Raw genomic sequence first — 23,640 nt, forward strand, 5'->3', positions numbered from 1 at the left:
CACCAGATGCACTTCTCACAACATACGGAGGCTATTCCGAATACAAATCGGTCGGGCTGCCTGGTCCTTGATCTGGAGAAGGCATTCGACTCGCTCGAGTGGCCTTACCTACTGGCTGTCTTACGCAAATTCGACCTAGGTGATGACTATATTGAACTAGTGGGACTGTTATACAGACACCCAACAGTGCGAGTCCGCACAGGTGGGCTACTATCCGATGCCATCAAGGTGCAACGCGGCACCAGACAAGGCTGCCCCTTATCCCCATTGCTCTTTTCACTAGCAATTGAGCCCCTAGCTGCACTACTGCGCAATAAGGGCATGCACTGGGGAATCCCGCTGGCGGATGGCACACACACGGTCTCGCTGTATGCCGACGACCTCCTTCTGTACGTCAGGGACCTTCATCATATACCGCCAGACCTTTCGGAGATCTTCAGATCCTTCGAGAGCATGTCAGGTCTCAAGGTAAACTGGGCCAAGTCAGGCGCATGCTCGTTCAACCCAGACATCCCGGACCATGGTATCGAGATCAATGGTGAGCGACTACCATGGCACCACACCACGTTCAAATACCTAGGCGTGTACATATATAGGACGCCGCAGGACATACTGGACGGCAACCTGGCGCGCGCCATTACATCCATTAGGTCCCAGATTACCTTCTGGAAGTCCCTGCCGCTCAATGTCCCGAGCAGAGAGACGCTGACGAAAATGGTCATCCTCCCCAGGCTTTTATATTACTTCGCTAATATACCAGTTTATGTGCGGGCACACACCTTTAGAGAATTGGCCTCCATGATCAGGGACCTGATATGGAACACTGGGCGACCCAGAGTGGCCCTCCAAAAACTACACGCCCCAGTCGATGAGGGTGGCCTCGCGGTACCAAACCTCAAACTTTACTATCTCGCAGCCCAGCTACAGTGGACTACTGCCTGGCTCGCGGGAAACCGTCTGGAGGACACGGCCACAACTACAGACGTACTATCCCCCACACAAATCCATACCCTGTTCCACCCCCTGACACGCCAGAGGAGATCAACTCAACTACATGTAGGTGTAGCGGTACGATGCTGTGTCAGGAGCCTGCGGCTTACGAGACTGACTAAACCATATGCCCCGGCTCTCCCACTATTGGGCACCCCCATGACTGCCTCCATAGTCACGGAAACAGCACTGGAACAATGGACGCGGACTGGAGTTGACACCATGGCAGACTTGTACGCTGACGGCGTCCTGATACCGTTCGCGACATTGGCTGCTGACACAGGCCTCCCTCCAGGACAGTTTTTACAACACACCTCCTTACTTTTAGCATACACGAAGCGGTGGGGCAGCATCACTGCAGAACTACCAACACATCAATTGATTCAGAGCCTCCATGTCATGGGAAACGGTACACACGTGGTGCACTGGCTTCATCAAGCGCTGTTGTCACATACGCAACACTCGTTGCAACCGCTCCGTGACAAATGGGCAGCTGACAGGGGGAGGAACTGGTCAGATAAGGAGTGGAAAATGATACTGCTAGGCCCCAGACACGTTCCCCGAAACGCACGCTTCAAACTGATTCAGTTCTACATTCTGCATAGAGCGTACCTCTCCCCCAATAAAATTAACCAATACTTCCCGGGAGCTGCAGCAAGCTGCCCAAGATGTGCACTGGAAGGGGCAGATCTACTACACATGCTATGGCAGTGCCCACAGATTCGGACATACTGGGGGGCGGTACTGAGAACGCTAAGCAAATGCACAGCCATGGCAATACCGCACACGTGGGAGGCATGCATACTGGGCCTCTATCAGCGGACCCCATTAAATAAAGTCCCCTCTCGTTTCTGGGACCTTGGCCTACTCACGGCAAAAAGATTGATCACGAAACACTGGAAACGACCCACCCCACCATTACCGGCACACTGGCATACATCGCTAGACACCTGGGCGAAGGCGGAAAGCACCACCCTTCATAACGAGGAAACGGCAGGCCTCCGACAGTTTCCGATAGCGGTGCTCTGGGATGGAATGCTCAATTCCTTTCATAAGGAATGCCGTCTAACGCAGAACCCTACAGAGGCCGAACACCCGGATGGTGCCACCGGCGCACCCCCTACCGTTGCACCGTGCGGACAGCCTTGATGCTGCTTCCCCCAGCACCCCCCTCACTAGACATAACTACCACAACAGGCACATTGCCCCCCCCAACAGCCATGCTCACTCCCTTGGTCCATTGTGAACGACACCCACACGACCCCCCGCGTTGACGCACCCCTGACTAGCTGCAAACTTAGCCACCTCCCATCCGGTGATCATAACCGACCCTCCCCAGTCCCCCCCCTTAATCCTATGTACCCTCTCCTTCCCTCCTTCCCTCACTCATTAATTCAGAATGTTATATCCTTTGTAGCGCTGACATGTCCTGGAATAATTGTGATGGAGAACAATAGCTGTGAAATATGAAGCGATGAACGACTGCATTGGGTGATACGCCCCGTAAACGTGACAGACATCCCAGAGATGTAATGCTATATATGTTGTAAAATACATGCTCTGCTTCTCCTGTGTTTCTAATAAAGGATATTTAAACAAAAAAAATAAAAAATAAACAATATATACACTTCTGGTGGGGGTACTTCTCAAAAAGGCGCAGCTTCCCACAAGAAGAGCAAGGTCTGAATAAAGACTTCCTACTTGACATGTTGAGAAAAAACTGGAACTAGAAGATCAGAGGTGAAGAACTGAGCAGAGCTCAGGGAGACTCCCTTCACACGACGTGCGGTAGAAAATCTGAGGGCTTGAGCTTCTGAGGAGAAGGTTCTCGAGGGTGCTGGCGCCTGATTGGCTGTAATTTGGACTAACATAATGACACTAATGTGTTACAAGTAGTTTTTCTCTTTACCATGCATTCCTATGTAGGAATCGTTTTGGAGGTTTTCAGTTGTATTTCCTCTTCTTTTATTATGTATTATGTTGTTTTATATATATATATATAATATGGCAGTAATATATATTATATATATATATTATAATTAGCATTATTGCTATTTTATTTACCGTGGGACTCCCACTTCGACGACGGGGAATATTCAAGCATGTGAATCTATGAAAGACACCCCTAATACTGGAGAAGCGAAGATCCTCGCTGAGGTATTGGCTACGCGCTTGTCTCTCCTGATGACGAGAATCATCCTCCCGGATCAAGCTGGCTCTGTACCGGGCAGATCTACCACCCATAATCTGCGTACACTGTTTTCCCTGATACAGACTGTTGCCCTTGACTTTCTGGTTGCAGCGATATTTTTGGATGCCTCAAAAGCATTCGATTCGGTTGAATGGAATTATTCATTCACAGTTCTGCAGCGAATGGGATTCTCTAAATTATTTATTTCATGGATACAACTACTTTACACCCAACCTACTGCCAGACTTCTTATAAATGGCTGGCTCTATACTTCACTTTCCATCACGAGGGGCACCAGGCAGGGGTGTCCGCTCTCACCTCTTCTTTTTGCCATAGCGATAGAGCCACTAGCGTGTCGGCTACGACAGCTTCATAGGGACAGTGCGTTTAAATGTTTCCAACGCCAAATTGGTATATCACTTTATGCCGCCGATCTAACGCTCTATGTTACGAGCCCACAACAAAATCTTAATCCGTTGTTACGTGAATTGTTGGTGTTTGGTAGGTTGTCGGGGGTACAAATCAATTGGGGAAAGTCCCAATTCTTTCCACTTACGCCCGCAGTTTCAGAATTCCATCTGGATTATCCCCTAGAATGGTGTCACTCTGATCTCCGTTATTTGGGGATTCAGGTGTCTAGGGACAGGGAAGAGACGCTCCGACTTAATTATGGCACTGCGATTACCAAATTGTCCTCAAGTGTTACACGATGGATCTCTCTCCCCTTGCTTGTCCATGGCGGGTAGAGCTTCCCTCATTAAAATGGTGATATTGCCACCTTTCTTATATCTCTTCTTAAACATCCCATACTATCCAGGAGCTTTTTCCTTTAAAACGTACGGAGTTGATTTGTATACTATGGGGGGGTAAGCAACCAAGGCTCAAATGGTCGATCCTAGCACAGCCCTATGAGAAAGGAGGTTTTGATATTCCCGATTTTGAAGTTTATTATATGAGCGCGCAGGCCCATTAAGCCTATTACTGGATGGCACCCACGCCCTTTATGCCTCAAATAGCGGTTGAGGATTGGGTGGCACATCCCCTACCCCTGAATGGTCTTATACATGGCCCTGTGGGAGCCCTAGAGACACTGCCCACAACGGTGACATGCATGATTGACGCTTGGGGATGAGTTGCGAAGCTTTTACAAACTAAGCTGTTATACTCTACGCGCATGCCTCTTACCTACCATCCCAAATTGGTGCTGTTGCAGGAAAAGGTACAAAAGGGGGTGGTGACTGGGGGTGAGTGTTTGATTTGCTCAAACGCTCCGTCCTTCATCCCCTTTTGTATCGCTTTGTTCGCCCTAAGTGTGGCAGGGTATGCTCAGACGTGAGTCCCTTGCTCACTTGGCCACTGGATTCAAGATAGCCTGGCTGATGAGGATTATGAATCCGAAACCGGTCCCAGGATGCTTGTTTCCGGTCCATGGAAGACATGGCTTGGCAGTTCGGGCTGGACTGTTCCCATGAGGCACAGGGTCAGACTGATTTGCATATGGGCATGTCTGAAATGGGGTGGCTGAGTGGGCTAAAGAATGGTGATGGATTAAACCCAGATCAGTTGACTGGGGGTGAGTGTTTGATTTGCTCAAACGCTCCGTCCATCATCCCCTTTTGTATCGCTTTGTTCGCCCTAAGTGTGGCAGGGTATGCTCAGACGCAAGTCCCTTGCTCACTTGGCCACTGGATTCAAGATAGCCTGGCTGATGAGGATTATGAATCCGAAACCGGTCCCAGGATGCTTTTTTCCGGTCCATGGAAGACATGGCTTGGCAGTTCGGGCTGGACTGTTCCCATGAGGCACAGGGTCAGACTGGTTTGCATATGGCCATGTCTGAAATGGGGTGGCTGAGTGGGCTAAAGAATGGTGATGGATTAAACCAAGATCAGTTGACTGGGGGTGAGTGTTTGATTTGCTCAAACGCTCCGTCCATCATCCCCTTTTGTATCGCTTTGTTCGCCCTAAGTGTGGCAGGGTATGCTCAGACGCAAGTCCCTTGCTCACTTGGCCACTGGATTCAAGATAGCCTGGCTGATGAGGATTATGAATCCGAAACCGGTCCCAGGATGCTTTTTTCCGGTCCATGGAAGACATGGCTTGGCAGTTCGGGCTGGACTGTTCCCATGAGGCACAGGGTCAGACTGGTTTGCATATGGCCATGTCTGAAATGGGGTGGCTGAGTGGGCTAAAGAATGGTGATGGATTAAACCAAGATCAGTTGACTGGGGGTGAGTGTTTTATTTGCTCAAACGCTCCGTCCATCATCCCCTTTTGTATCGCGTTGCAGGAAAAGGGCGCCTCACGATGGCTACTTGGGGCGACAATTTCGGTCCATGGACCCATTTTTTGGAGGTATACGGCCCGCGCCCCTTGAGATTTTTAATTAAGTACGGCTGAAACAGTAAATGAGGGATATATTACCGCATTTTCCCGGGAACCTGAGAACCTTTCTCCATTGCACTGTATGTTAGGCTCCACAGATGGGCAGCGCCTGGTATGGTACTATTAGGATGCAGCAGCAGGGGATTGAGGGCACAGATTGAGTGCGATGGGGTGAGGATATGGGTGCGGAGATCTCTGATCCGCAGTGGAGTTATTGTTGTGGAATTACAGCAAACATATCACTCAAAAATCATCACAGTCGGTCTACAGCCACATCAGCCCCTCGGTTCCAGCAAGAAAAACGGTGGATGGCACAGCAGAGGCAGGATAGATTCAAGATATTCATCGGCGGCCGGCAGAGCTACACTATAGTGTGGCCATCTTGCCGATCGCCAAGCCACCCCCCCAACGTTCAGGTTTTTAATTCCCAATGAAAGTGAAGGCCTTACTGGGGTGGCTGAGACTAGTCTCTAGGAGGAAGATACTGCACTACTTCAGGAGATTCACCAGTAAGCCATAGATTACCACGGATTTCACTCATTGTGGTACTCATCACAATATCACTCACCCAAGCCTAAAAAGACTAAACAAGTAACAATAATGATCAAGAGGGGAGTCCTTGTCAAGTTTGAATCCCTGGATTGGGATGGAGAAGGTGGGTGGGAACAAGAAGCACAATAGTCCAGCCAATATTACACTGTTCTCATTAAAAGGACCCAAAGGGAAGGAAGAGAAACTTTTCACCTCTCTACAATTTTAGCAAAATTCTCAAGAGTTGAGGAATGAATTGGAGGCTATTCTGAGACATTATTCCACTCTACATAGGATAGTGCATGGTACATAGTGCACGTGACCAGCAATATCAGTAACAGGATATCCTGTCAAGGCCTGTCTGATCTCCCTAACTTTATCAGGTTTATACTAACCAGTTACTGACAACAAGCCCACCTATGGACCCTCCTTTTTTGCTTTTTCTTAGATTGGAGCCATTCATCGTCAACAGCAAATCAGACACTACACTCTTTTTATGGCCTGGTCCTTTTAACAGTTTGTAGTCCTGTGACCACCAAACAAGACTGTATCATACAGCTTTGGACACAAACATCAAATGTCAGATGTGTTCATTCTATAAACATGTACTGTACCTGCTGTAAAAAGAGGTGGGACAGGAGGAGGAGGATGAAGAATTGCTGTTGTTACAACAGTAGGAACAGAACTTGTTGCAGGAATAGGGGGTGCATCCATTCCAGCGGGTTGCAAAGGTGGCAGTGGAGGCGGTGGTCCTGTAAAAATAAAATATTAAATAGAGCTTATTACAGTAACTAATTATCTGATTTCTATATTGTCATGAACAGTGCTACTTAAATATGTTGAATAGCCGTTTTTAAAACACAGAATAAGAATAAACTACTTAATGGCATGTAGGCAGCTGGCTCTGTATATACTATACAAAAGTAAGGTATATTGTGCACAGAGTCCAAGGAATACCCAGAGGTATAGCAGGGGCTAAATTAGACAAGTACTAACAGCTCTCTTTGTGGTAGTGTGTGCTAATAGTTAGGCTTATCAGGAGGGTGAGTTAAGCATTTATTGTATTCACTCAATCAAGTCTGACGGTACACAATCAGACTTCATCCAGACCCATTAAGTAATTATAAGGAATATGCTACTTACCAGTATGCATCTGTTCTTGGCATGTAGGGCTGCTAACATTTATATCTATGCATAGATCGCCGCCTTAGTGTTGGGTCCGGATGATTGCACATTGTTGTCCTGGAAGAGTCTTCGAAGTATCACGAGATAGGTGGCTCCTCCCCTGGACTACAGTGCGCATGGGCATCCCCTCCATGCTCAGATTGTTTTTCGCCATTGTGGCAGAGATGGAGTATGATACAGTAAGTGATGACCATGCTTGAGAATAAAACCGAGTGCTACAGCTGCGACAGGCACCGGGGAGGAGGGTGGGCGATATAAATGTCAGCAGCCCTACATGCCAAGAACAGATGCATACTCGTAAGTAGCATATCCCGTTCGAGGCATGTGGGCTGCTGAATTTATATCTATGCATAGAATAAATAGTAGTACCCTCCTTAGTGGCGGTTGCCCGAGCCAGCTGCAGCAGTCTGAAAAAGAGTTTTTAGAACAGCTTGACCTACAGCAGCTTGCTGTTTTGAGTGTACATCCACACAGTAGTGTTTGGTGAATGTGTGGATGGTGGTCCATGTGGCTGCTCTACAAATGTCCTCTAGAGGAATGTTACCCAGGAAAGCCATGGATGCCCCTACCTTGCGTGTGGAATGCGCTCGTGGGGGAACTGTTAATATGAGTTTAGCCTTTTGATAACAGATTTGTACGCACTTAACAATCCATCTGGCTATACCTGACTTTGAAATTGGGTTGCCCTTGTACTGTGGAGAGAAGGCAACAAACAGTTGTTTAGTTTTCCTGAAGTCTTTAGTCCTGTCTATTTAATACAGGAGAGCCCTTTTAACATCTAGTGTGTGTAGTGCTCTGTCTGCCACTGAATCAGGATTTGGGAAAAATACTGGTAGCTCAATAGTTTGGTTAATGTGGAACTGTGACACCACCTTGGGCATAAATTTAGGGTTGGTACGCAGCACAACCCTATTAGCATGAATTTGAATGAAAGGCTCTTGAATAGTGAGGGCTTGTAGCTCACTAACCCGTCTGAGCGACGTGATTGCCACCAGAAAAGCAACTTTCCATGTGAGAAATTAAATCTCACAAGAGTGAAGAGGTTCAAATGGTGGACCCATGAGCCTGGTGAGGACTATGTTGAGGTTCCAGACAGGCGAAGGCAGGTGTCTTGGAGGAATGACTCTTTTGAGTCCCTCCATAAAAGCTTTAATGGCCGGCACTCTGAAAAGGGAGAGGTGCTGTCTATTTTGAAGATAAGCTGCCATTGCAGCTAAATGTATCCTGATGGAACTATACGCAAGATTGCATCTGTATAGGTGCAGCAAGTAACATATGATGTTTTGCGTGGAAGCATCCAGTGGATTAATGTCATTATTGGAACAATAGATGACAAAACGCTTCCATTTTGCTGCATAGCATGCCCTGGTGGTAGGTCTTCTAGCCTCCTTGATGATGTCCATACAGTCAGGGGGCAGGTTTAGGTAGCCAAACTCTACGACCTCAGGAGCCAGATTGCAAGGCTTAACTGTTGCAGATCTGGGTGCTGAATGTCTCCATGGCTCTGAGTGAGGAGCCTGGGTGTGAGTTTTAGTCGCTGGTGGGGCACCACTGAAAGTTCTAGGAATGTGGTGTACCAGAGTTGCCTTGCCCACGTTGGAGCAGCTAGGATGAGTGTCATGGAGTGCTGCCTCAGTTTGCGAGCCACTAGCAGTATGAGTGGTGCTTGAGGAAAAGCGTACGCAAATATGTTTGACCAGTTCATCCATATCGCATTGCCCTGAGACTGCGGGTGTGGGAACCTGGCGGCGAAGGTGTGGCATTTTGTGTTTTCTGGTGTGGCGAAGAGGTCTATCTCTGGATGACCCCACTGCTGGAAATATGGTTGGAGCACTGAGGGATGTATCTCCCACTCGTGCATCTGATGGCTGTGCCTGCTGAGCAGGTCCGCCATTTGGTTGTCCCTGCCTGGGAGGTGTTCCGCCATGAGGAGCATGTTCCTCTGAATGGCCCACTTCCACATGCTTTGTGCTAGGTGTGATAATTGTGGGGAGTGTGTCCCCCCCTGCTTTTGAATGTAATACATTGCAGTCATGTTGTCCGTCCGGATAAGCACGACTTTGTTGCAGAGATGCAACTTGAATGCCTTCATCGCCATGAAGATTGCCATCAATTCTAGGAGATTGACGTGCAACCGTTTCTGCTGTGTGGTCCACAGTCCCTGCACAGTATAATGGAGGACATGAGCTCCCCAGCCCTGGAGAGATGCGTCCGCTGTTAGCACCACCTGTGGTAGAGGCTCCTGGAACGGTCGTCCCCTGCAAAGGTTTTGTGTGTTCCACCAATGCAGAGAGTTGTATGCACGACCGGTCACCAACACTAGGTCCTTCAGCTGTCCGTGAGCCTGGTTCCACTGGCGTGCTAAGCATTCCTGAAGCGGACGCATGTGTAGCCTCGCGTGAGGGACTATAAAGATGCAGGAGGCCATCATGCCTATCAGTTGCATGAACACTTGCGCTGGGAGTGAGTGTTGTGGCCTGAATTTCCGAATCAGTACCTGCATGCTGTTGACTCTCGCTGAGTTTGGTTGCGCTGTGGCAGTGAGAGTGTTTATTTCCGCGCCTAGGTACTGTTGTACAGGGGCGGGTTGAAGATGAGACTTTGGGTAATTGAGTGAAAATCCTAGACTGTGTAGGAGGTGAATTGTGCGGGACATGTGGCTGGCACACTGCTGGGCCGATTTTGCTTGGACCAGCCAGTCGTCTAGATACGGATAGACATGGATGTGTTGTCTCCGAAGATGCGCGGCCACTGTCGCTAAGCATTTGGTAAACACCCTGGGGGCAGTAGTGACCCCGAAAGGCAGGACCTTGAACTGGTAATGCTGGTTGTCGATGGTGAACCGGAGATACTTCCTGTGACTGGGGTGCATGGGAATGTGGAAGTAGGCATCCTTCAGATCTAGGGTTGCTAGAAAATCTCCCTGACTGAGAAGTGGCAGAACTTGCTGTAAAGTGATCATGTGAAAGTGTTCTGACAGGATGTATTGGTTTAAGGGTCTGAGGTCCAGAATGGGCCGCAGACACCCGTCTTTTTTGGGGATTAGGAAGTACAGTGAATACACCCCTGTACCCTGCTGGTCTAAAGGCACGAGTTCTATGGCCCCTTTTTGCAGCATGGAGATGACTTCTTGCTGCAATAAGTGCATGTGCTCTGCGGACATAGGACGGTGCCTTGGGGGTATGTTGGGTGGAGTGGACGTTAACTCTAGACAATAGCCGTGACGTATAAGTTGTCTCACCCACCTGTCTGTGGTAATGCTTTCCCAGACTGGCAGGAACTGCTGAAGTCTCCCCCGACTGGTGTGGTATGGTCGGGGGGCAGTGACAAGACGTCGCTGTTGGTTAGTGGTGGAGGATCTGGTATTATTATTTCCACGTCCTCTGCCTTTGGTGCTGTTCCCACGGTATCCACCCCTATTGTTCTTGTTATAGGTGGATTGTGTGCCTCCTTTGGTGTATTGGGCTTGATGCGATGCTTGGCCTCTAGAAGCTCCCCTGTTACCGGAGCGACGAAAGGAACTGCCCCTGAATTGTTGAGACTGCAGAGCACCCATGGATTTTGCAGTGTCAGTGTCCTTTTTAATCTTTTCTAGAGTGGTGTCTACCTCAGAACCAAACAGGAAGTTAGGGTTAACTGGCTGATTAAGTAGAGTGGTTTGGATTTCCGACTTGAAACCAGAGATGCGGAGGCAGGCACGCTAGTGTTTATGGCCCTAGCTGCAGTATCAGCTGCATCCAACGCACACTTAATGGACGCGTTGGAGATCAACTTCCCTTCTTGTATAAGCATTTCTGCTCCCTCCTTATAAGCATCTGGCAGGTGTTGCAGTAGCTGCTCTAAAGTGTCATAATGGGCCCTGTCATATCTTGCTAACAGGGCTTGTGTTTTGGAGATCCTCCAAATATTAGCCGCTTGAGCCGCTACACATTTCCCAGAAGCTTCAACGATCTTGGACTCTTTGTCCGGAGGAGGAGCATCACCAGTTGTCTGAGAGTTTGCTCTTTTGCGAGCATTAGCCACCACTAAGGAGTCCAAGGGGAGTTGGCCCTTGATATACGTAGGGTCCACTGGCGCAGGCCGATACTTCCTTTCAATTCTGGGGTTCACCACCCTCGCTTTAGTAGGCTCTTTGAAAATGTCGCTGGCATGTTTGAGCACACCCTTGAGCATAGGCAGAGTCTTTACAGATCTTTCGGACGTAGAGAACGTATCAAAAAGAAAGTCTTCCTCCACAGGGTCAGCGTGCATGTCGACATCGTAGTCAAGGGCTGCCCTTTCAATGAGTGTGTTAAACGCAGCAGTGTCTTCAGTAGGCGAAGTCTTGACTGCATATGACTGAGTGTCAGGGGTGGTGTGTGGTTCATCAGGGTCAACAGTGTCAGCCCATGGCTGGGACTCATCCTGATCTGTGTTAATGGGATAGTTAAACTGCTCCTCATTGTCCCCTTCCTCCACATCCTCAGTGACTGGTGTGGGTGAGTAGGTATAGTCTTGCCCATAAGGGTGGATGGGTTCAAAAAGGATAGGAGATGCAGTAGAGTCTCTCTTTTTCTTTAGTGGTATCTTGTAAGGCTCCATAGGTATTTCAGGCCTGATTTTCCATTTGTAAACGGTGAGCCTGCCTGATTCAGAGTCGATTATAATTTCGACTGTTCGTCGTAGGTCGGTGGCTGGAACTGAACGTCTTCGGTTTGAGGCTGGGCGGGTGCAGCTACTGATGGTGACTTGGATGAGTCTGTAGCTTTTGGGAGTTGGACAGCCTTAGGTCTTGCCGTTGGGGGCAGGCCGTATTTGATCGGCGCCGAAAGCATCGGTGACGGGCCGACCTGCTTTGAAGACTTCGACTTCGATCCGACCGACTCCGACTGGTCAGTGTGCTTGTGGGTTTTTGTCGACTCGATCCGTTGCTGCGCAGCAGGGACGCTTGCGGTCTTCGAGGAGGTTTGTTCCTTTGTGCCGAGGGTGGTTTTCGGCTTGAAGGCCTTGACCAGTTGCGGCTTCTGGATCTTCGGATCGACGGCCTTTTGGGCCTTGAGTCCTTTGGAAGAGTCGCCATTTTCGGAGCCGGGCTTCAACGTCGACGTGAGCGTGACGTGTTTAACAGCAGACACAGGCTTTGTTGCTCCGATCTTCAGGTCGACGCCCCCTGTCGACCCGGAGGGGTCGAGCACACGTTTCGACTTGGGAGGCTCCGAAGTCTTCGAGCCGATGGTTGTTGTCAACACTTTCGGTTTCGATTTTGTGTCTTTATGTTTCAGTTTCGATTGCTCCACTGATTGTGGCCGCTCGACCGATGGCTCTTCTGAAATGTTTTTAGTCGGGCCTTGAAGCGGGACTAGAGAACGTGGATGAAGATCTTGGCTAAGGCCTTCCGGCGATGCCTCGACCTGAGCCGTGGAAGAGTCTGTAAGGGGCCCCGCTACTGCGGTTGGGCCTAGCTCCTTGCTTGAGTCGTCGTCGACGGCTACGAGAGGTTGTGCGTCGTCTCCTACCTCGACGATGTCTTCATTATGGACGTAGAGTTCTCCCTCGTCCTCTTCGTAATGAGAGTCTTGCTCCGATGCGGGATCCGAGTGCTGAGCAGGATCCTCTTCTCGTACACCCTCCTCGTCGTCGTCACCCCGAAGATATTTTCTGGATCGGGTGCCGAGTCCCGCGCGACTGTCGTGCAGCGCGTCGAAGACGAAGAGTTTTCTTCGATCTGAACTTCGAACAGGCCATGCAGCTGGCCTCGTCGTGGTCTGGTGAGAGACATTTATTGCACACCGGGTGCACATCGATTTGAGGGTATTTCGAGTTGCAAACGGGGCAGCGCTTGAACGGACTTCGTTCCATCGTCGATGGGGCCTCTGTCGTCGAAAGGCAAACTCGTTGACGACTTGTGGAAACAAGTGTAAGGCACCGAACGAAAGACAATACCGACGCCCCGAAGGCCTTTTGGCCTTGAGAAAGAGTTTTTATAAATATTCCTAACTTAAGCTAAGAAAGTACATCCGAACCCGATGGCGAAAAAAATCAATCTGAGCATGGAGGGGATGCCCATGCGCACTGTAGTCCAGGGGAGGAGCCACCTATCTCGTGATACTTCGAAGACTCTTCCAGGACAACAATGTGCAATCGTCCGGACCCAACACTAGGCGGCGATCTATGCATAGATATAAATTCAGCAGCCCACATGCCTCGAACAAAAGGTATACCTATATTTTATTTTTAGGCCTCCAGGAGGCCTCCCTGGCCGATCATGCATCATCTTTTCCAAACCGGAGATCTACATTACAATACACAAGGCTCCCACCGTCTTCTTGGCACTCTGCATCTGCCCGCCTCTGTGCTGTTGGTGGTGCAGCTCCAGTGCTGATTGTTGGCCCCTGATGTGCTGATCCTAATCCCAGGAGCTTTGCTCACGCTCACGCCGCTCCTCCTCGCGCCCGCCGCTCCCGCCGCTCCTCCTCGCGCCCACTCAGCCAAATATACCTGGCCCCTCACCAACCTCTCCTGCAAGCGACCCGTCATTGGGCGACCCGGCCCTGTCACCCACTCACCCACGCATTCCATCCACTGTGCGCCCTTACCACAGAACCTAGACCACCCAGGGATTCCCGCTCTGTCAAACTCCCCCTAGGACCCACCTCACATGTCCACCCAGCCCCACCATCACGATGCCAGCACAGGCCATCAGAAGCGTCCCCAAACCAGTCACCTCCTGCTACTGGCCTAATGTAACACCTGCTAGAGGTCACAACTCTGGTATGGAAACGCCTAATTTGCCCCACAACTCTGGCCGAGTTGGCCCCACCCATAGGGTTGCAAATCGACCTAGGCCCCCTTACACCGTCCCAACAGCTTCCCTCATACCGGCCCTCAGCCCACCTGAAACCACCTCTATGCCACCTGCATACACCATCAAAACCACTCACTGGCAACGGGACACCGGCCTTCCAGCAAATAACTCTCTTAGTGATATTGATATTCTCCACCGCAGATCCTCCGTGTTAACAATAAACATCCACAAATCGATTCTGGACCATAAGCACCTCCTTCACATCACTGAACTCTCCTCTAATCTACGGCTCTCACAGAATGCGATCCACATCCCCCTCACGATGACCCGCCTCCACCCTCTACCACTATCCCTGAGACACTTGCACCCTCGTAAGCAACCCTGCCACCTCTCTGAGGAGGAAATCCTTGCTCTCCTTCACACCTACAAACCCACCCATGGCAAGCTTAATCCCTCAGAACTCACGGAGGAAGAAGTGGCTGACCTCAGTAGCTACGACTCGGCTTTGACAACCCCATGCCCCTTAAACCTGAGTGGAGAACACCCTATCTGCACGGCTGCAACCACCCCTAACAGATCTGCAACCCTCCGCATCAGAGGGGTGGTCAATAGCAACCTGGCTATAGTTCCCACCTCCACTTCTACATTCGACACCCACTCCTACCCCTCCCTAGCTGGCCTCCTAATCAACTGCCGGTCAGCTGTAAAGCATGCATCTGATGTCGCCGACCTCATCCTGAGTCATAAATCCGACCTAGCGGTCTTAACTGAATCTTGGCTCAAGGACTCCTCATCGCCCTACCTCGACCTCTTAGTCCCGCCCAGCTATAACATCGTAAGGATGGACCGGCCCTCAAAGAAAAAAGGGGGTGGCATTGCCTGTATATACAGATTTAACCTCCTTGTTAAGGAACTGCCGGTGGTCCCCTCGGACTCCTACGAATACCTCTAACTCGCCATTTCCAACAACACCTCACAGCTGTGCAAACTTCACATCTTTTACCACCCCCCCTGGCAAGAACGACACCTTTAGGGACCTTCTCATGGAAATCATCACAGCCAGGGTATCCTGCAAACTCTAACGACATTTTCCTTGGCGATTTCAACTTGCATTGGAACGATCCCAAGGACCCTTAGGTCAATGCCTTCAGAGACTTCTTGGCCGACCAAGCCATTACCCAAGCCTGCTCACTTCCCACTCTAAAATTGAAAAGAACCCAGATCAAGGACCGAAATCCTGGGTTCAACGGATCCATTACCTAGGAGAAGATGATCCCTGCGACAGCTGGAACAAATCTGGAAACAACACCCATCTGCAGCACATCTTAAACTCCTTCGACAGGCCAGAAATGCCAACAATAAGGAAATCCTTAACACTAAAAAAAGAATATTTCAGAACTGAACAACGCCAAAAATCGACCTCGCAAGCTGTTCGACTTGGTCAAACACCAATCCAACAAACTAGCGAAAACCACCAAAGAAACACCTAAACCCCTAATATCAAGTGAGCAATTCTCCACTTTCTTCTGTGAAAAAAACTCTACTCTAGGAAATTAACTTAAATCCGCATCCCACCACCAAAATCAAAATCAGCCAGCTCCACCTCTTCTCTCCGGATTGTCCTCCCAAACCTCACAAAAAAAACGAGCCCACTGGTTCAACGCGAAATGAAAGTAAAAAACGCAGCCGCGTCTTTTTTTTTCCAGCCCCTGTTGTGCCGCCCGACTTGTTTTTCATGCTTGTTATTTCAAGGAAACTTTCCCTTCTCACTGGTCCACTTTAATGAGCCATTCCCTGATTATATCTCCACTTTAGGAAACCTTTTTCCCCATTAGCATGTAAGCAGAATGAAGCATTTTTCATAAGTCCACTTCAAGGTGCGTGTCACCGTTCACAAGTCTGTTTTGTTTGTCTATGCAAATATCGACTTTAGAAAGCTTTCACCCCCCCCCCCAGGCCTAGCTGCGGGAGCCTTCACTACACATATGTCCACTTTAAGGACACATTTCTTGTTCACAAGTCTCCGCTCAGGCCCCTTTCACTGCGCGCAGGATAACGTTTGTCAGGCTTCCCGGGCACGTATCTACTTTAAAGCGCCTTTCTCCGCTCCAAGTGCGCTTTAGACGCTGCTGAAAGGTCGGCTTTAGGAAGCATTAGCTTGATCACAGTTCCTCGTTAGTGAACATTTCCGACTCCTATTTGAGGGGGCTTCCCCCGCTGACAAGTGTGTTTTTGCCTATGCAAATATCGGCTTTAGAAAGCTGTCACCACCCGCACGCACTAAGGGAGCCTTCACCACACATACTTGTTCCTGAGACTTTTGTACCACAAAATGAATGACCTGAAAATAATTCAATGTCCGGCATGCATGTATACATAGAATGACAGTAAGTCATATCATTTAACTGCAATTGAATTTTCAGCTGAAAATTTATGTGCAGTTAAATGATATATTTATAAACTGCAAATAGAAGTTTCCTCAAATGTCTTTATTTTAAACTTCACAAAAAATCACCGTCCCAGCTCCACCCTACCACTTTTACGAACATTGAAAGGCTAGGCCAAGTCACCAAAACTTAAGTGACAGAGAGAGTAAACCTTTGTTACAGAGCTCACCTCTGCAACTCTAAGGAACACAGGGTTACCAGCAGCGGTGCAGTTTTGAGAGGGCACATCTGGAAGTGATTATAGTGATGACAATCTTCACTCGCTCGCACCCGACTTCAATGTAATGCCTCCCAAGCTGCTCCCCCCCCCCGCCATGAGACTTCAAAGCAATGTGTCATCATCGTGACTAGAAACCACAGAGCAGTGCATGACATACAAACTTGACTGTGTTGTGATTGTCGTGCGTGTTCGAGTAAGCACTTCTCCAGCTTTTTGTCTAGGTTTTGTTTAACGAATCCCCCTGCATCTGTGTGTCTGCACGCTGACCCCTCCCCCCATTGTTTATCTGCAAATGTGCATGTGTGCCTCTTTCCATGTGTGTGTATGTGTCAGTATGTCTCGTGTTCTCTGCATTACCATTATGTTTTATTTGCATATCTCCTCATCCTCGTGGTAGTCTGCAGGTAGGCGTGCATGTTTGCCTCTGCATGTCTGTGTGCAATGCATGTATGTCTCTGTGAACGTCTGTCCGCAAACAAGACTGCGTGTTTCTATCTTCCCTTTTTTAAATACATGCTAAAGTCTATGTGTGCATGTCTAGATGTTTTCCTTTACTTGTTTTTTATCAACATTATTGCAGCTTCCTTTGCGAATATGCGAACAAACTCCCCGACCCTACTTATTCCTCCCACTCCCGCTTGCTACCCTGCTCCCCCTCCCCCTCCCCCGCCACCACGCCTCGCACCAGACTACCATTTGTCACATTTAGACTGCCTGCTCCCCCACCCGACTTGAAAGGCAGCCACGCACACCAACATTTGTCTCTCACACCACAGGCTCCTGCTCCCCCGCCCACCCAGGAATGCCGAGAGCTATTCCCTCCCACTTGCTGGCGCCCCTGCTCCCCCACCAGACTTGAAAGGAAGCCTACTTTAGTCTCTGCAATATATGTTGTGTGATTTATGCCCAAGACATTTTATCTGTTTTGCTCCCACTTCAACATTTATTATTGGGCGAAAGCCAAATCCGCCACCTTCCTTTCTATTACCACCCACCCCTACTTCTGTTGGAACTTGTGACCGGGGGCGGGGGCTGTGCATGAGGCAGGTAGCTTTATTGTGGCTACCAAGATCTGTAGCGCGCCTCAAGGAGCTTGGGGATCGACAGCAATGCCCAGCTGGCTGTCCATGTCTGCTTCTTCCGTGCCATCTTGCCTGCCGCCTTTCACCACCGTAGATCATCTTTGTTAAAAAGTAGTATTTGCATGTTTTGGAAAACACTATGCACGCTTTTGGGAGCATTTGTGGTGTGCACTAACACCAGCCACGACCTACATACTTGCAGATCCGAAACGCAAAGGTCTTTAGTCTCTCCTGCTTAATACGTTCCTTATCTGCATGCTTTACCACCTGCCCCCTGCCGCTAGAATACTGCCAGTGAATTACACTGCATCGATGACTGGCCCCTGCTCCCGTGGTATGCATTTCAAACAGTTTCACAACCATATGTCCCCTTCCACCAGTCAGCAATATTGAATATTTTGTTGGCTTAAATAGATTATTCCTTTAGCCTGCTTCATTCGGCAACACCACCACAGCATCACTCTGCGTCACCCCAGCATCACTCAGAACCACCACAGCACCACCACAGCACCACTCAGCACCACCACAGCATCACTCAGCACCACCGCAGCACCACTCAGCACCACCGCAGCACCACTCAGCACCACCGCAGCACCACTCAGCACCACCGCAGCACCACCGCAGCACCACCGCAGCATCACTCAGCACCACCGCAGCATCACTCAGCACCACCGCAGCATCACTCAGCACCACCGCAGCATCACTCAGCACCACCGCAGCATCACTCAGCACCACCGCAGCATCACTCAGCACCACCGCAGCATCACTCAGCACCACCGCAGCATCACTCAGCACCACCGCAGCATCACTCAGCACCACCGCAGCATCACTCAGCACCACCGCAGCATCACTCAGCACCACCGCAGCATCACTCAGCATCACTCAGCACCACCTCAGCACCACCTCAGCACCACCTCAGCACCACCTCAGCATCACTCTGGAACACCTCAGCATCACTCTGGAACACTACAGCATCATTATGCGCCTCCACAGCATCACTCAGGGCCTCCACAGCATCACTCAGGGCCTCCACAGCATCACTCAGGGCCTCCACAGCATCACTCAGGGCCTCCACAGCATCACTCAGGGCCTCCACAGCATCACTCAGGGCCTCCACAGCATCACTCAGGGCCTCCACAGCATCACTCAGGGCCTCCACAGCATCACTCAGGGCCTCCACAGCATGCATCACTCAGGGCCTCCACAGCATGCATCACTCAGGGCCTCCACAGCATGCATCACTCAGGGCCTCCACAGCATGCATCACTCAGGGCCTCCACAGCATGCATCACTCAGGGCCTCCACAGCATGCATCACTCAGGGCCTCCACAGCATGCATCACTCAGGGCCTCCACAGCATGCATCACTCAGGGCCTCCACAGCATGCATCACTCAGGGCCTCCACAGCATGCATCACTCAGGGCCTCCACAGCATCACTCAATGCCCCCACAGCATCACTCAGGGCCTCCTCCACAGCATCACTCAGGGCCTCCTCCACAGCATCACTCAGGGCCTCCTCCACAGCATCACTCAGGGCCGCCTCCACAGCATCACTCAGGGCCGCCTCCACAGCATCACTCAGGGCCGCCTCCACAGCATCACTCAGGGCCGCCTCCACAGCATCACTCAGGGCCGCCTCCACAGCATCACTCAGGGCCGCCTCCACAGCATCACTCAGGGCCTCCACAGCATCACTCAGGGCCTCCACAGGTCCTCCACAGCATCACTCAGGGCCTCCACAGGGCCTCCACAGCATCACTCAGGCCTCCACAGCATCACTCAGGCCTCCACAGCATCACTCAGGCCTCCACAGCATCACTCAGGCCTCCACAGCATCACTCACGGCCTCCACAGCATCACTCACGGCCTCCACAGCATCACTCACGGCCTCCACAGCATCACTCACGGCCTCCACAGCATCACTCACGGCCTCCACAGCATCACTCACCGTGACCGTCCTGACGCCTTCAGAGGCGGTCGCTCCCTTCGCCCCAGCTCCAGCCTGGTATCGTTGACTGTGCTATTGCTCTACTTTGTACTCGCATTGCTGCTGCCTCTTTCACAGCATAGCGCTGTATTGCGAGTGCCACTGTATTATTCTGTAGACATACCTAAACTTCTGGGGTATTTTAATTTTAATTTAATCACAGCGCTTTGTTACGCGCTCTCACAGCTCTAGCGCGATTTGTACACCTTGATTGATTTTGCACTGCTTGAGTTACACTCGCTCACTGGCACGCTAGCTTTACACATTTAATTCAAGCATTGTCGAGTGTCTGTGCCCCAGCCTACCTCCAGTTTCGTTTCTCTGGCGCTGCCGCCATTGTTGTTATTGTTGGTGGTGCCTCAGAGCCCATCCCCCACAGCCCGCCCCGCCTCCCAGCTGACCCTCCCTCGCCCCCGCCCCCTCCACAAACTATATATGACAGATGCTATTGAGCGCAGCAGTAACGCGCAGCGGTCGCGCCCCAGTCGCGCCGAAGGTGCGCCAAAGGTAAGCCCGTCTACGCCCGTCCGCGCCTGGACCGCGCCCAGCGCCCGTCCCCCTGCTCCTTGCCGCTCCCAACCCTCTAAAGTCACTTACGAAGCCGCTACTCTCCTCTCCCTCAACACCGGACGCACCCCACTATGCTGCGTAGCTATCCCAGGACGTACCCACGGCCCTTTCTCCTGACTCTCCTGCAAGTTCAACTGCTTCAGGACCCTCACCAAACCCACTTCCTCCACACACAGCTCCGAACGCAACAGACTGAAATGCATACTACTGAACACCCGCTCAGTCCACAGACATGCAACAGAACTCTGGGACCTAATCGACACTGCGTCACCTGACATCGCCTTCCTTACTGAAACATGGATGAACGCATCTTCTGCCCCCGACATCGCCATAGCCATACCGGACGCTTACAAGATCATTCAAAAAGACCGCACCAATCAAACTGGAGGAGGCATCGCCATCGTCCATAGAAACACCATCAAAATCACAACCAGCTCTGACGACAATCTTGCAAACGCTGAACATCTCCACTTTCAGATCCACACCGACCCCAGGACCACCCTTAGAGGCACCCTCATTTACAGGCCCCCAGGCACCCGATCTCAATTCAGCGACGACATCACAGACTTCGTCAGCCCACACGCCCTCGCATCCGAGAACTACATTCTTCTAGGAGACCTCAACTACCACCTTGACAACATTCTCGACAACAACACCACCACCCTTCTGGACAACCTGGCCAATCTCTGACTCAAACAACTAGTTGACACCCCCACTCACACAGCCGGACACACGCTCGACCCTATCTTCACCTCCAGCAAGCACATCTCCTTCGATCACACTACAGCTCTCCACTGGACAGATCACAGCTGTGTTCACTTCAGCTACAAAGCCACCCTGACCCATAACCGTCCACAACCCATTCCCCGGAGAAAATGGAACAAAATCACCACCGACCAACTCCTCACATCACTCAACAAAAACCCTCCCACCCTAGCAATGGACCCAGACCAAGCGGCCACCAACCTTAGGCAATGGATTACCCACAGCGCGGACGAACTAGCACCCCTGAAAAAACACCAGTTGAAATCTTTCAGCAAAAAGGCTCCCTGGTTCAATGATGACCATAAAAAATCCAAGAAGACATGCCGCACCCTGGAGAAGAATTAGAGAAAAGAACCAACCTCAGACAACATGGCCTCCCTCAAGACAGCCACCCGCAAACACCACCAACTGATTCGATCCGCCAAGAAATCAGCATTCAAGGACCGTCTCGACAACAATTCTCATAACAGCAAGGAACTCTTCAATATCATCAAAGAATTCACCAACCCTCCCGCAGCATCCAACGACATCACTAACTCCCAAGACCTCTGCGATGCGCTATCCTCCTTCTTCTACAACAAAATTGCCGACATTCACAACAGCTTCAAGAATACTCCCAGTGACCAACCCGCCCCACCCCCTTCAGATCCCACCCCTCCAACTAACAACCTCAGCTCCTGGAACCCAATAACCATTGAAGACACCATCCGCCTCATGAACTCAATCCACTCTGGCTCACCTTCGGACCCCTGCCCCCACTACATCTTCAACAAAGCTGACTCCATCATCGCTCCCCAACTCCGCGATGTCATCAACTGCTCTTTCAACTCTGCCACCTTTCCAGAAATCTGGAAACACGCCGAACTCAGCGCCCTTCTGAAAAAACCCACAGCAGACCCCTCAGAACTGAAAAACTACCGACCCATATCCCTCCTCCCTTTCCCGGCCAAAGTCATCGAGAAAGCCGTTAACAACCAACTCGCCGCCTTCCTTGAATCCAACAACTCCCTGGATCCCTCACAGAACGGCTTTCGAGCCAAACACCGCACCGAAACCGCCCTCATTGCGGCGACCGACGACATCCAAGCACTCCTGGACAACGGAGAAACAGTGGCCCTCATTCTACTCGACCTCTCCGCCGCCTTCGACACTGTCTGTCACAACACCCTCATACAACGCCTCAACAACATCGGCATACAAGGAAAAGCCTTGGACTGGATCATCTCGTTCCTAGCCGGGAGAACTCAGAGAGTCCGACTCCCCCCTTTCTACTCAGAGCCCACCAAAGTCATCTGCGGCGTACCTCAAGGCTCCTCACTCAGTCCCACCCTCTTCAACGTCTACATGAGTCCCCTCGCCTCCATCGCACGTCAACACAACCTCAACATCATCTCCTACGCCGACGACACCCAGCTAATCCTTTCCCTCACCAAAGACCCCAACACCGCCAAAAACAACCTCCACGAAGGTATGAAAGAAGTAGCCGAATGGATGAAACAGAGCCGCTTAAAACAACTCAGACAAAACGGAGGTGCTCATCCTAGGATCCTCCCCCTCAGCTTGGGATGACTCCTGGTGGCCTTCCGCTTTGGGATCAGCGCCCACACCCACAGACCATGCACGTAACCTTGGCTTCATTCTAGACTCCTCTCTCTCGATGTCCAGACAAGTCAACGCCGTATCGTCCTCCTGCTTCAACGTCCTTCGCATTCTCAAAAAGATCTTCCGCTGGATCCCCCTCGAAACAAGAAAGACTGTCACCCATGCATTGGTCACGAGTCGACTGGACTATGGCAACACACTCTACGCCGGAATTACAACAAATTTGCAGAAAAAGCTCCAGCGCATCCAAAACGCATCAGCGAGACTCATATTAGATATCCCGCGCCAAGAGCACATCACCCGTCACTTAAAAAACCTCCACTGGCTTCCCGTCAACAAAAGAATTACTTACCGCCTTCTTACCCACGCACACAAGGCCCTTTATAATCTAGGACCCGAATGCCTCAACACCCGACTGTTCTTCTACTATCCCACCCGCCAACTAAGATCATCCAATCAAGCCCTCACCGCAGTCCCGCGCATCCGAAAAATCACCATGGGTGGCAGATCCTTCTCCTTCCTGGCTGCCAAGACCTGGAACTCACTCCCCACCCACCTCCGCCTTACTCAGAATCACATCTCCTTCAGAAAAGAACTGAAAACATGGCTATTCGATAAACAGTGAACCCCTCCCTCTAGCGCCTTGAGACCCTCTGGGTGAGTAGTGCGCTTTACAAAAGCCTGAACTTGAACTTGAACTCACGGCCTCCACAGCATCACTCACGGCCTCCACAGAACCACTCAGCGCCACCACAGCATCACTCAGCACCACCACAGCACCACTCCGCACCACCACAGCACCACTCAGCACCACCACAGCACCACTCAGCACCACCACAGCACCACTCAGCACCACCACAGCACCACTCAGCACCACCACAGCATCACTCAGCACCACCA

General features: G+C 50.7%; 1 protein-coding gene across 8 annotated transcripts in view; it reads right to left on the minus strand.

Annotated features, from left to right (window-relative positions):
• Window positions 1-23,640, minus strand: part of RBM26 (RNA binding motif protein 26) — an 812,370-nt gene that overhangs the window by 537,706 nt on the left and 251,024 nt on the right. For all 8 annotated transcript variants that reach the window (XR_013599857.1, XR_013599856.1, XM_078657487.1 and 5 more), the window contains exon 8: window positions 6,712-6,849. Coding sequence is in view for 6 of the 8 variants with exons in the window: in XM_078657487.1 (XP_078513613.1) it covers window positions 6,712-6,849 (138 nt within the window). In the remaining 2 variants the exon portion in view is untranslated. The remainder of the gene's footprint in view (window positions 1-6,711; window positions 6,850-23,640) is intronic.

Source organism: Lissotriton helveticus, chromosome 8, assembly GCF_964261635.1.
Source record: "Lissotriton helveticus chromosome 8, aLisHel1.1, whole genome shotgun sequence".
In the NCBI taxonomy this organism is placed as follows: domain Eukaryota; kingdom Metazoa; phylum Chordata; class Amphibia; order Caudata; family Salamandridae; genus Lissotriton; species Lissotriton helveticus.